The following is a 12,372-nucleotide window of genomic DNA, read 5'->3' as shown; positions in this document are numbered from 1 at the left end:
TGGTGAGGTGAGACCGCGGCGGGAGGGGGCTTCTGCAGTGCACATCGGGTCGATTTGCCGCTCGAGCGCGATTGTCGGCTGCAGGCTCGCACCCGCCCAGGAGCAGTCCGTGCCAGGCGGCCAACCAACGGCGGAGCAGGCAAAAAAAATCGACGAGGACTTGGTGGAGTGTGCGCGACCGCAGGCTAGCAGCAGCGGCACGCAGACCGCTCCTTTGCGCCCTCCTCACGAGGCATATGACTGCCAGCGGGGCAGCATCGCAAACACCACAGCAAACGCCGCAAATGGCGCTCGGGCGGGCTCCCCGCGTGGCCGCGGCGAGGCGTGTCGTCTTTTTTGGCCCTTGGGCGGAGCGGGCACGGGCTCGCACGGGCACCACGGGCAGGCCTTCCATGCAGGTGAGGCCCCAGCCGACATCGGATTGCCCTATCAGCCGACGCGCTGCGGTGAATGCTCGTCGGCGCTAACGGCATACGACTTGGCCCTGCCGTTGGATGCTCGACACCGGGAGATCATGGGCATGGGCCGCCCAAAGGCCACGCTCGGCTGTTGCGCGGCGGCTGGAGACCAGGCGCCAGGACGGCCCCGGCGCCGCGACGTCCGTTGCGCACAGCATGTCCTGCCGCGGTGGGTGTGCAGCTCGGGGCTGCGGGCTGCGGGCTGCGGGATCCGGGGGTGTCGGGAGGGTCGAGGAGGGTCGAGAGAGCGGCGGGCTGGCGGGCGCACGATCTGCTGACCCCGGATTCGTGAAGGTTCGGCGTCGGCGGTGGCAGGGAGACCAAGGGAGACTCTGGCGCTGCTGGGGGAAGTCGCTTCCCGCTACGGCTACGGTGCACAGGCGCACAGGCGCACCAGCGCCGGCAGGCTGGCGCATGGCACGCACAGGCCAGGCAGGTCCGTCGCACCGCACTTGCACGGCGCTGATCTCGGGGCTCGGCCGGTGCGAAGGGAAAGATAAAACCTTGAGCGCCACCACGCGTCCGCTTCCGTCCCTCACAACTGCCTCCTCTCTCACTTCCGTTCCTACAGAGTAGAGTTGATTCGTCGTCTTTTGGCAGCCTCCCCCGTCCCGCGTCGACACGTGCTGACTCCGCGGTGCATATCTGCTGAAGAGTCTGGCCAGGTTGCGCGTCCGCTCAACCGTAAGATCAAAACTGAGTTGAAGAGACATGTTTCTTACCCCCCAGAGAAGATATCCTCGCGACCCGAGCAAGTTTCCCACCTCGCAGCTCTTTGTGCTTGGTACGCCGCCTGCCCCCTCCTCTCTCTCCCCTCTCTCCCCTCGCGCCTGCGCTGACCTCGTCGCAGCACTTTGCCGAGTTGCCGAGCCCATTGCTCTCACCTCCATCTTCCCCTACGCCTGGAAGCTGGTCCTGCACTACAAGGCCACCGACGAGAACAATGCAGCCTTCTACTCGGGCATCCTCATCTCGGCCTTCGCCCTGGCCGAGGCCCTCACCGGCATGTACTGGGGCGGCCTGAGTGACCGCATCGGCCGCAAGCCCGTCCTCCTGCTGGGCTGCGCTGGCACCCTCCTCTCGCTCCTGATCGTCGGTTTCGCCCAGAGCTTCTGGGTCGCATTGGCCGGCCGCGCCCTCGGTGGCATCCTCAACGGCAACATCGGCGTCATCCAGACCATGGTCGGTGAGATCGTTCATAAGCCGGAACACGAGCGTGAGTGTGCACCTGCCCCCGATGCCGAAGACAGTACTGATGTCGTCCAGCGCGCGCATATGCCGTCATGCCCTTCGTGTGGTCCGTGGGAACAATCGTTGGCCGTAAGTACTTCCTGTCGCGCGTGTGAACATGGCGTGCTGACGGACCCCAGCCTCCATTGGCGGATACTTCGCCGAACCCTCGAAAAACTTCCCTGCTCTTTTCCCGCCGGGCTCCCTCTTCGACAGGTTCCCTTATCTCCTGCCAAACCTGATCTGCGCTCTCATGCTGCTCGGATCAATTCTTGCTGGCTATCTTTTCTTGGAGGAGACCCACCCGGACATGCAGCCCTGGAGCACTGCCGAGGACCTGCAAGAGTCTCATGCAGAGACGCCTCTCATGCCCACTGCTGGTGCCACAGCCCACGCAGCTGCCAACCTGGCGACCGAGTCCTACGGCACTTTCGACGATGTCGATGTCCAACACGAGGAAACGTGGACCATCAGGGCCGATGGCAAGGAGGTTTCGGCTTCCTTCTCTGTCTTCTCCAAGAACATCATGATGCTCGTCATTGCTCTCGGTATCTTCACCTACCACAGCATGACGTATGATGTCCTCCTTCCCATCTTCCTGCAAGATCATCGTGCGCACCACATCAAGAACCTTGCCGTGCCGCTTGCCGGTGGCCTGGGCATGACGATTCAACAAGTCGGTCTGATCCTCAGCATCAACGGCATCATCGCCCTGGTTATCCAAGCCGTCGTTTTCCCTCTGATGGCTGCCTGGATGGGTGTCTGGCGTCTTTTTGTCGTTGTCACGGTCGGCCACCCCATCGCCTACTTCATCGTGCCGTACCTGGTCATTCTGCCCGAGGATATGCTCTACCCGGCCATCTACGCCTGTCTCACCGTGCGCAACTTCTTCTCGATTGTGGCATATCCGCTCCTCCTCATCCTCATCAAGGAAGCTTCGCCGTCGCCTTCGACGCTGGGCAAGATCAACGGGCTGGCTGCAAGCACTGGCGCCGCATGCCGCACGCTCGCCTCTCCGATCGCTGGGCTGCTGTACGGCATGGGCGCTCACGATGGCTTCACCGCTCTGCCCTGGTGGGTCAGCGCGCTGGTCGCGCTCGCCGCCGCGGCGCAGATTCCGTTCATCAAGCGCGAGCACAAGCGCGAGACGCACGTCAACCCGGTTGCGAAGTGCCGCTTGATGCCTGCCGAGAATGAGGACTGGAAGCATGATGTTGTTCGCATCACCGTCGAAGAGGAAGTTTGAAACGAACGAAGTCGACAACGTGGACTCGTTGGGTGTGAAAAAAGAAAAAGAAAAAAAAGCAACCAAAACCCGGTAAATGGCGGACACTGAAAAAGAGAGTTGGCGGCGTTCGGGACGAAACGGTTTCTTGAATGATGCTCCACGGCCTTCATGAATACTTTGCTCCACCTTCATGCTTCGAATTCTGTTCATAGTTTCGACTCTCGCAGTAGAATGGGGATCCTTATGGAGTCTGGATTTTGGAGTCGAGGTTTTTGTTTGTTTTTTCCCGGAGTCGGTACCTATACCTCGACGGCAAATTAGACGAAAGGGTTCTGCGGTTGAGCGTCGAAGCATTCTTTCTAGCGTTCAAAGCGATACAGCTGTCAGTGTTTTTGGGCAGCATGCGATGACATGGGGTTCTGCTTGGTCATTCGTTTGGGTAGTGGTTTTTGTTGTCTTCATCTTTACGTTTCGGGCGCGGGAGTCTTGATTGGTTCCGTCCTCTTTTTTTTTTTTCAAGCTGTTCATAGTTTTGGTCGGGGGCGGTCATGGCTGGCGTCGTACATAATGGAGTCGTTGCGTAGGGGAGAGAAGAATGAAATGTCGAAAAAAAAAAAGACGTGCTGTCGTCCCACGCGTGAGCCGAAACACGGCCCGACCAATTCGGGCTTCTGGTGGTTATATATCATGGCGCGGATTATCACGTGCAATTGCCTCACTGTGGGCCGCAATGGTGTTGGAGCAATAGCAGACTACGAAAATGGTCGCGTGGCTCCGATTTCCCCAAAAAATTTCGCAGCAGTATGCAGCTTTGCTTTTCCGCCTTGGTCGCACGGCATTTGAAACGCCCACGTTGCTCTTTGCAGTGAAGCGCGCGCGCGTGTGTGGGCCACGACCTTTTCGCGATGAAAGGTTGGCGAGCGTGCGTGCGTGAGGGATGTACTGGGTGTTCGCGGGGAGCAATAGGTAATTCGGGCGGTTTCGGGCTGTCCCGGCGGCCCGCCTGATGACTCCTTTACTACTGTGTACCACACTCTCAACGCTTTGCCCATGGCCCCCACACCGTCGGACAGCACTCCGCCCAATCCAGGGCCTTGACCTGTGTAACAATAGTGTCGATCCAACCGACAATCCGAATACTAATGAGAAAAAAAAAAAACCGGCGCTCCCGTTCCCTCGTGCAGTTCGCGCGCCCGCCCGCCCGCGCCAATACAGACGATTCCCGATGCGGTAATACGGTTCGGCCGTAGGGCAAGAGGGAGCACCTACCTAGGCGGCCAGTCGCAGCAGTGATGACGATGTTCTCGCACCACTCCACGAGTCGCTGCCCGTTTCGCGCGCTTGTGCCGACGGCCGTATGGAATGCTATGTTCGAGGTTGGACGAGCTCTTGGGCCTTTCGTGGAAAGTATCGCCGCCTGTTGATTGGCAATAGGTAATCCGTGCGAAAGCATGACAAGCGCCCGCCCGCCCGCCCCCAACCCGTCCGCGCGGTACTCCGCATACGGTACGACCGATCGTCGGCTGCACTGTGAGTAAGTGCTCGGCCGCAGGCAGTGCAGACGTTTGGTGCTGGAGGTGTCGGAATAGGTACGCATTATACGTGGTGTCCTAGAAGTAGTCGATTGTAGACGGCCGCCGTGGTGGGAAAACATAGGAACCCCAGGTCAACTCGAGTGCGGGGAACGGCCGGCTGAGCGCTCGACGGGTAAGTCTTTCTTTCCTCCGTTGCACAGCACGGCCGTACGGCTTCAGACGTTCGACCTTTGACTTTTTCTCCTCCATAATAAACCTTCTTTGTGCCCCGTTCCGTCCGCCACGGCCGTAAGCAGAGTATGCGTGTGCATGAGGCAGCCACTCGAGTGCGGGGAACGTTGTTTACCCCGTGCGTAGGAGCTATTGCTTGGGGGGGCGAACGGCCGTACCGCTGTAGACGTTTGACGCTCGACGTTTCCCTCGAGAAAAAGGAAAGGACTGCGTCGATTTTGCTCTGGCCACGGCCGTAAGCAGAGCAGAGACCTTATATGTACACAAGTATAGATATGCAAATGTATGCATTTCAAGCGGCGATGACTCGTGGCAACCGCCCGCCTCACCCCAACCCTTCGCCCTACCTATTCCGCACGGCCGTAGAGAAAAAAACCAGCCGTTTGAAGTAGATCCCTAGGCAGTCTCTTCTACTACTACATACAACCTCTGAGAAATCCTATTCGCTCACTCACGCACTCGCGCTCATTGGGAAAAAATAGAAAAAAAATTCAGCAAAAAACACCACTCCCTCACAACCTCATCGTCTCACCAAACTCCCCTAGGTAGAACGCGCCTCAACTATCCGCTAGTTAAGTGCCCACGTCAAAATCAGCCCGAAGAACAAGAAATCGAAAACAAAAAAAACAGAGTAGGTAGGTATTCAACCTCCCGCCGCCCGCCCGCCCGGCCCCCACCATCCATCCATCCATCCTGCACGCCGCCCAATGAGGCAAGCAAGGAGGCAAACAACTTCGAACGTCTGAAAAAAGGGTGACTGCATTGCAAGGGGAGGGGTTGCAGGGGGGGGGGGGGGGGGGGGAGTTTGGTTGGTGGTCTCGGAGCGGGGAGAAAAAGAAAAAAAAAAGGGCGAGCGGGCGGGCGCTAACGCAGCAAAAGACGGAAGGGGTGGGGGCAAAAAGGCATGCATGCATGCGAGTGGTCTGGTCGCCCCCCCGGCTCCTAGGGCTAGGTAGGCCCTTCTACTGAGGCTGTTGTAGTAGTACCTGAAATGTATGTGTGTGCATGTGTGCGCGCGCGCGCCTCTATGATGAATCGATTGGTTCTTTTATTCCATCTTTGGAAATAATAATGCTTACTGTACAAAAATAACCGGTTACTCTTTCTTGCCTCTGCATGCCCCTTGGTTGCCGTCTTTTTTTTTTTGTTTTCTTCTCCCCAAACGATCTCGGAAACTTTTCAATAATCAAGGAGATGATGCCTTCTTCTTCTTTCCCTTCCCTGGAACCGGCTGCGCCAACGCTCATGGTAGAAGATGGAAATCATGCTCCATCCCACCATGCAAAAAAGATAGCTGACCATCTGTTTTTTTCAACACCCCGTCATGTACTCATCCACGTGCTACGCACCCACCGAGCACGCGCGAGTGGAGACAAGCTTTGAGCGCACGCCTGCTCTCACAACACCGCTATTAAAGCGACGGGTCTCCCTCAAACCCTCGAGGCCATTGCCTTCCCTCAACGCCTGTCCCGTCCCCCCCTGCTCCTGCTCCGACTTCTCTCGCTATAGCTGCTGTAGCTACTATAGCTCGGACTCCTCCGCCTACGTCCTCCAGAGCCGCTCCCGCCCCCACCACCACCTCTGGGCGGCGGCGGGCTATCCCTATAAGACCCACCTCCACCTCCCCTGATACCGCTGCCACCACCACCACCGCCGCCGCCGCCGCCTCCTCCTCCTCTCCTCGGCGGTGGTGGGGTCCTCGACGGCGAACGCGACGAATATGACCGACTCCTGCTCCTGCGCGGGCTCCGCGACCTTGAGTACGACCTAGGCCTGTACGAGTAATCGCCGCGACCACCACCACCGCCACCGCGACCACCGCCACCGCCGTACCCGCGACGACCCGCAGGCGGCGAGCGATAGCGTCCGGACGGCCCGCCGGGGTAAAGGCCTCCGGGAGGGGGGCCGCGACCGTAGTTGCCACCGGCGGCGCCGGGCGGCGGGGCGCGCGGCGGGGGGCCGTCGATGAAGCGGTCGTTGTAGGACGGGGGAGGATGGGGCCGGCGGGCGGGCGGGGGCGAGCGGCCGGGCGAGAAGCGGCGGCGGGGGAGGACGATGGAGACGGTGAGGACGGCGCCGTCGAGCTGGGCCTCGTGCATGTGGGCGATGGCGGCCTCGGCGGCGGCGGCGTCGGCGAACATGATGTACGCGGTGCCGCGGTTGGTCATGACTGCGGGGGCGGTTAGAATGGTTTTTTTTTTTTACGGGCGTTGGGAAGAGCTTGGTCGCTCGCTCGCTCGCTCGCGTCGTGGCAGGAGTCAGTCGGGAACTCACACTGGCGGTTGATGGGCATGTCCAGGTCCTGTATCCGGCCGTAGGTGCCGAAGATCTCACGCAAGTGGTCTTCGTTGACGTTCTTTGTGAGCTTCTCGACGACGATCTTGGAGCTTCGCGGCGGCGATCTGTCTCTGCTGCCTCTGCTGTCGCGACTCAAGCTCCTGCTGTAGCTGCGCCTGCTGTACCGCCTGGCGCCCCGGTCGGGTGTCGGGGTCCTCGAGACGCTGCGGCTGTAGCTGCGGCCTCGGCCATTGCGCCGGCCGGGCCTGTCGCTGCGTGGGGTCGGGGTGCGGCTGGGGGTGCGCGAGCGCGAGCGCGATGCGGAACGCGGCGTGATGGAGCGGCGTGGAGAGTGCGACTGAGCGGGCGTCGGCGAACGCGTACGGGAGCGACCGCGCGAGCGGCTGCGCGGCGCGGAAGGCGAGCGCGACGGCATTGGGGGTGCGCGATTGAGGCCGGAGGTGGTGTGGTAGGCGAAGCAGGTGCGAGAGGCTGGAGTGTCGAGGGGTGGAGCTGCCGGACTGGAGCTCGAAGCTTTGAGCGGGAGCGCGAGTTGCTGCGCGAACGGCACGCGCGACCTCTTGGCGTCCGTCGGCGGCCGGAACAACACCCCTTCCAGAACTTCCGAATGCGGTTAGAGCCCCGCATACCCTAAATGCTCGCCTGCTCGTGGTTTGGCCCGCTCCAGTGGTCCAAGGCTGTTGCAGCCAGCTCAGGAATGAGCGATGCGACGTGTATGGCTCCCCTTGTGTGCTCCGGGCAAAACTGACAATCCAGACACGCTGAAATGGCAAGGTTCACGAGCCAGTCATGTCGCATGAAGGGATCGGCTCATCACATAGCAGCGGTTGATGGCAAGCTATCATCCCGACGGCTATAGGAATAACAGGAGCCAGCTGTGTTCATATCATTGACAAGACTGCTCGCGTTACTCTGATGGGCGCTACTCTTGTTTCGCCGATGCAAATTGGCCAAGGGTGAGTAAAATTGGTTTGTTACAGCACCACTGCCCCCTCTTCTGTGCCTTTGCTTGGTATCAAACCATTGGCATTGATCTCGTCCCTCATCAGGAATTCAGGGTAGTAGTATATGTAAGACAAAATATTCACCTCCTCGTTACCAAACAGCAGCTTCTATGGCTCAGTTGGTAGAGCGCGGCACTAGTAATGCCGAGGTCCTGAGTTCAAATCTCAGTGGAAGCAATTCCTTTTTGCTGTTTGCACGTTCGGGGACGGGGGTTGGATCAGGGGTGGATGGAGGCCGCTTTTTGGTGCATGTTTGGGCAGGAAATGTGTGCAGAGCGGCTGGGAATGGCTTCCTCCAATGAAGGGAAAGTGGACTGGTCATAGAGGTCTCTAGCGCACTATGTGTGTGCAGGGAACAAGGTTGCGCTCAACTTGAATATAAGATCAATGGTCAAGCCTGGACGTTGTTTGTTGATACGAAATTCTGCATTCACACACCGACGAATGGTCTGGCGACCGATCAAATCAGACACTATGCTTTGTAAACACGATCTGAACCGCGTGGTGTTCTCTGCAACTTTCTGCGCAACGTGTGTTCAGCTCTTTGGCGCGAAACGAGTTTGAGTGCAGGACGGGGAACCGATGGGCGAGAAATCCCCGAGCGAGCATGGGATACTCACGGAACCAAAGGAGTTCCTAGCAACCGCCTTCTGTCGATGCAAAGATGAGAGATGTAATCCCATGCTTTGGATTTCGTTACTAATGAGCCGAGGGGGCGAATATGAGTGTAGGGGATATCGAATTCATGCATTGCCCAGCGTGGGCAGAGACTCCGACGGATAGTACTTTCGTTTCGGTGCGCACAGCAAACGAACTATGGTAGGTACTACTGCAATAGTGCAGGGACAGTTCCATTAGTATTGTGGAACAATTTATCAGCAGCCATCAGGGTGAAAGAAGCCGTCAGGATGTTATCATTGTCGCGCCTGCCAAAAGATGTGTCTGGATGTCTGGTTGGAACTGCATGCCTGTAGTAGTGAGGCCACAGCACTACTCGCACCGACCTCTTAAGCGCCGGATGGGTCCAGAGCTTCTTCGAAACGCTATTGCGGTAGCACAAGGTCGCACAACACAGGAAAGCCGACACGGAAAGGACGTCGAGTAGAAAGGCGAAAGAGCATGAAGAAAGCTTCGGGTCTCACAGTCAGGTCATGCCAAAGATAGTACCATTATCATCGAATCGTATATTGTTGGCGTCAATAGCGTCTCTCATCTTCCGGTCCCGTGTATGACAGAACCATCATTTTCCCTTCTTTTTTTTTATCATCATCTAAACTTTTATCTCCTTGTTGTCCTCCTCCTTCGTCTTCTCCTCGTCTCCCACCGGCTTCGCGTATTCCGCCACCTCGATCTTCTCGGCCCCACTTTCCTTCGTCCCCACGCCCCCCTGCTCCGCAAAACTCCCAAACCCAGCCTCAACATCCTTGACCGGCTCCTCAACAGCCCCCGCCACCTTCGCAGCCTCGAAGTGGCGACCCCTCTTCTCCGGGCCGAACGCGGTCGTGACGGCGATGCCGACGGCGATGATGGCCGTGGCGATGCCCATGACGGGCCCGTAGGCGGGCACGCTGTCGCCGTTGGCGATCTTGACGAACGTCTTCTCGGCGATGGCGTTGACGATCTGGGCCGAGGGGGAGGAGATCATGTTGCCGAGCTGGTAGGTGATGCCTGGTTGGGGCGATGTCAGTTTTGGGGAAAGGGGCTGCTGTTGTTGTTGTTGGAGTGGTTGAGACTTACCAGGGAAACTGGAGCGGAACGCAGGGGGTGACAGCTCGTTGAGGTGGATGGGGATGACGCCCCAGGCGCCCTGGACGAAGAACTGCATGAAGAAGCCGGACGCGGACAGGGAGCGTTCGCCCTCGGGCAGGATCCAGGCGGGGATCATGCAGGTGGAGATGAGGGCGGACACGACGATGGCGCGGCGACGGCCGACGAACTGCGAGAGGTAGCCGACGATGGTGCCGCCGACGCAGGCGCCGACCTTCATCAGGATGGAGGCGCGCGAGGCGCCGCTGTTGTCGAGCTCCTTCTGGGTGAGCATGAAGGTGGTGTAGCTGTCTTGTGACGTGTGGCTGTAGTAGTTGAACCACGTCATCAGGATGACGCAGTAGATGCACAGCTTCCACTCCTGCGCCAGCATCACCTTCGTCTCGTGCCAGAAGGCGCCCGGCGCCTTGGCCTTCTTGCCCGCCTTCTTCGCCTCGATGAACTGCTGTGACTCCGGAAAGAAGATGCGGACGATGCCCACGGCGATGGAGATGCCCGCTGCGATCCAAAAGACCGTCTTCCAGCTGTCCGTCGCGCCTCCAACGCCGAGGTTGGCGCACGCCGCCAAGACATAGCCGAGGGAGTAGCCCTGCTGCAAGATACCGCTCATCAGGCCTCTGGCGTTGACTCTGGTGCGGAAGTGTTGGTTAGCACGTGCGTCGTGGGGCTGGCTGAGGGGGTGATGGGATGCTTACGGGCAGTTCTCGAGCGCCATGGCAATGGCGTTTCCATAGACGCCACCCATGAACAGACCAAACAAACTACGGACGGCCAGGAACTGGTTGAAAGTGGTGCTGTAGATGGTGGCGATCTGCAGGACTCCAAGAATGATCATGTTCAAAACCATGGGCCACTTGCGGCCAAACTTGTCGCCGGCGAGACCGAAGAAGGCGGCGCCGATGGAACGCAGCAGGAGGGTGAGGGTAATGGCGGTGGAGATGTTGGTCTTCGATTGGTCGTAGTACTTTGACAGCTTGACAGTCTGGATGGACAGGGCGTGGAAGTCAAAGGCATCGGCGGTCCACGCAATCATGCCAACCAGGAAGAAGACCCAGTCCTTGAGGCTGAGCTGGGCGAACAGCGTAAAGGGGTTCTGCAGCGGGGGAGGGCTCTGCCATTCGGTGCGCTCCTCGCCATATTCGTTGGTGACGACGACGCGCTGCTTCCAGATGAAGAGGTCGCCCCAGGCCTGCTTGGCGGTAAACCAAACGCCCCTTTGCATGGGCTCCGCGGGCTCGCCTTCGGCCGGCATGGTGGATGATTGGTGGCGGCTGGAGGGGCGAGGGCGGGATCAAAGTGACCAGCGAAATGCGTCTTGAGCACAGGAGGGGCGAAAGGACGGCTGGGCTGGAAAGGGAACACGGGTTCTGGCCAGCCAGCCTTATATAGAACAATACACAGGTGGTGCGGGGCCTCTCCCCCACCAAAAACTCGCACGGCTGGGGTAGCACTATGGCTTGCTTACGGTCGCAGCGGTGCCGCAGCCAAGCAGGCCAAGATGCCGCGCTCCACGAGGACAGCCCATCTGCGCCCGCTAAGCGGATTGGCGGAGAGGGCACGAGCGGGGACCGGGGCATTTGGGTGCATGTCGAACGACAAGATATTGGATAAGACAACGGTGGGGGTGGACCAGGCCGGTAAAACCCGAAGTTCGGGCAGTGGCGAATACCATGTCCTTGCATGCGCTAGCAATGGCTAAGACTCGTTCAGCATGCGCCTTCGCTCGAACAAGCGTGCTTGGAACGCGTGGTTGGCGTGGAGCGGCGGGCCGCCTGATACGTTTGTACTACCTTCTTTCCCTGGGGCAGCTGAACAGCAGGAGATGGGTTGTTGGGACTGGTCGGACAGTTTACCCCACGGCCCCGGAATCGGCTAGGTACCCCAGATTTGCTGTGCCGCGCGCGCTTTTCCCTGCACGCGTAGAAGACCGAGGGGGACCCGCGCTGTCCCGCGGTGCGCCAAGCCCCCGCTATGGAGACGAAAAGCTGTCGCGGGTCGACGAAGATGGCGACGGCCGACGGTGGCTATCACGCCAAGCACCAGCGGAGCGCCACCACGAGAGCGACGGCTCGGCAAGCAGAGTCAGGACGGGTGAAGCGCCCGTAATGGGCATTCCGCCATGAGGCATCAGCCGCGGGCTGACAGGCAGCACCGGGCCAAGGGCCAAGAGAGGGAAGAAGTGGGAACGGCTTGCCAGGCGCGCCGGGGGAGGCTTGTCCAGCTTGATTCGACCGCAGCACCACCAGGCCGTCAGCGAGCGTGCCGTGTCATCTCCAACTGCCTCTCCGCCGCCGTCGCATGTCCCGCCCTGTCCGCGTCCTTGGCAGCCGTCACCGCAGAATCCTTCGACCTCGACCTGGCGCGGCCGTGTCCAGCGTCTGTTCCTCCCTGATCCACCCGGCTCCACGGCGGCTAGAGGCGGGGCGACACGGGGGGTGGTGCGATGGCCACCATCGTACGACGCACATAGCAGGGCTGCCGTTCTGCGGCTGAACCGGGCGCGAAGCTAGGCCGTGTCGGGCGCGGCGAGCACGGGCTATGGTCATGATGGCTGTGGCCGAGAGTTGAGGATGCTTGGGCGTGCGGGTGACATGAATCGCATTGGCGTGGCGTTGTCTCGT

At 59.7% G+C, this 12,372-nt stretch overlaps 3 protein-coding genes across 3 annotated transcripts; 1 reads left to right on the top strand and 2 right to left on the bottom strand.

Moving 5' to 3' along the window:
• Window positions 1-1,169: 1,169 nt before the first annotated feature.
• On the top strand, window positions 1,170-2,934 carry BKCO1_200067 (mfs transporter; the record flags this gene model as incomplete). Its single annotated transcript, XM_020272571.1, has 4 exons — window positions 1,170-1,242; window positions 1,309-1,674; window positions 1,725-1,778; window positions 1,829-2,934. The coding sequence occupies 4 exons, from the start codon at window positions 1,170-1,172 to the stop codon at window positions 2,932-2,934; spliced, it is 1,599 nt and encodes a 532-aa protein (XP_020134847.1).
• Window positions 2,935-6,139: 3,205 nt separating this feature from the next.
• On the bottom strand, window positions 6,140-7,395 carry BKCO1_200066 (rna recognition domain-containing protein; the record flags this gene model as incomplete). The annotated part of the gene is made up of 2 exons (XM_020272570.1): window positions 6,140-6,852; window positions 6,957-7,395. 2 exons carry the CDS (start codon window positions 7,393-7,395, stop codon window positions 6,140-6,142), a joined length of 1,152 nt encoding a protein of 383 aa, XP_020134846.1.
• A 1,859-nt stretch (window positions 7,396-9,254) lies between these two features.
• Window positions 9,255-11,003, bottom strand: BKCO1_200065 (carboxylic acid transport protein; the record flags this gene model as incomplete). The annotated part of the gene is made up of 3 exons (XM_020272569.1): window positions 9,255-9,652; window positions 9,722-10,380; window positions 10,447-11,003. The coding sequence occupies 3 exons, from the start codon at window positions 11,001-11,003 to the stop codon at window positions 9,255-9,257; spliced, it is 1,614 nt and encodes a 537-aa protein (XP_020134849.1).
• Window positions 11,004-12,372: the final 1,369 nt, after the last annotated feature.

This window comes from Diplodia corticola (assembly GCF_001883845.1).
Source record: "Diplodia corticola strain CBS 112549 chromosome Unknown scaffold2, whole genome shotgun sequence".
NCBI lineage: Eukaryota > Fungi > Ascomycota > Dothideomycetes > Botryosphaeriales > Botryosphaeriaceae > Diplodia > Diplodia corticola.
Note: the sequence above shows the minus strand (reverse complement) of the source record. Positions and strands in the feature narration are given on the sequence as shown.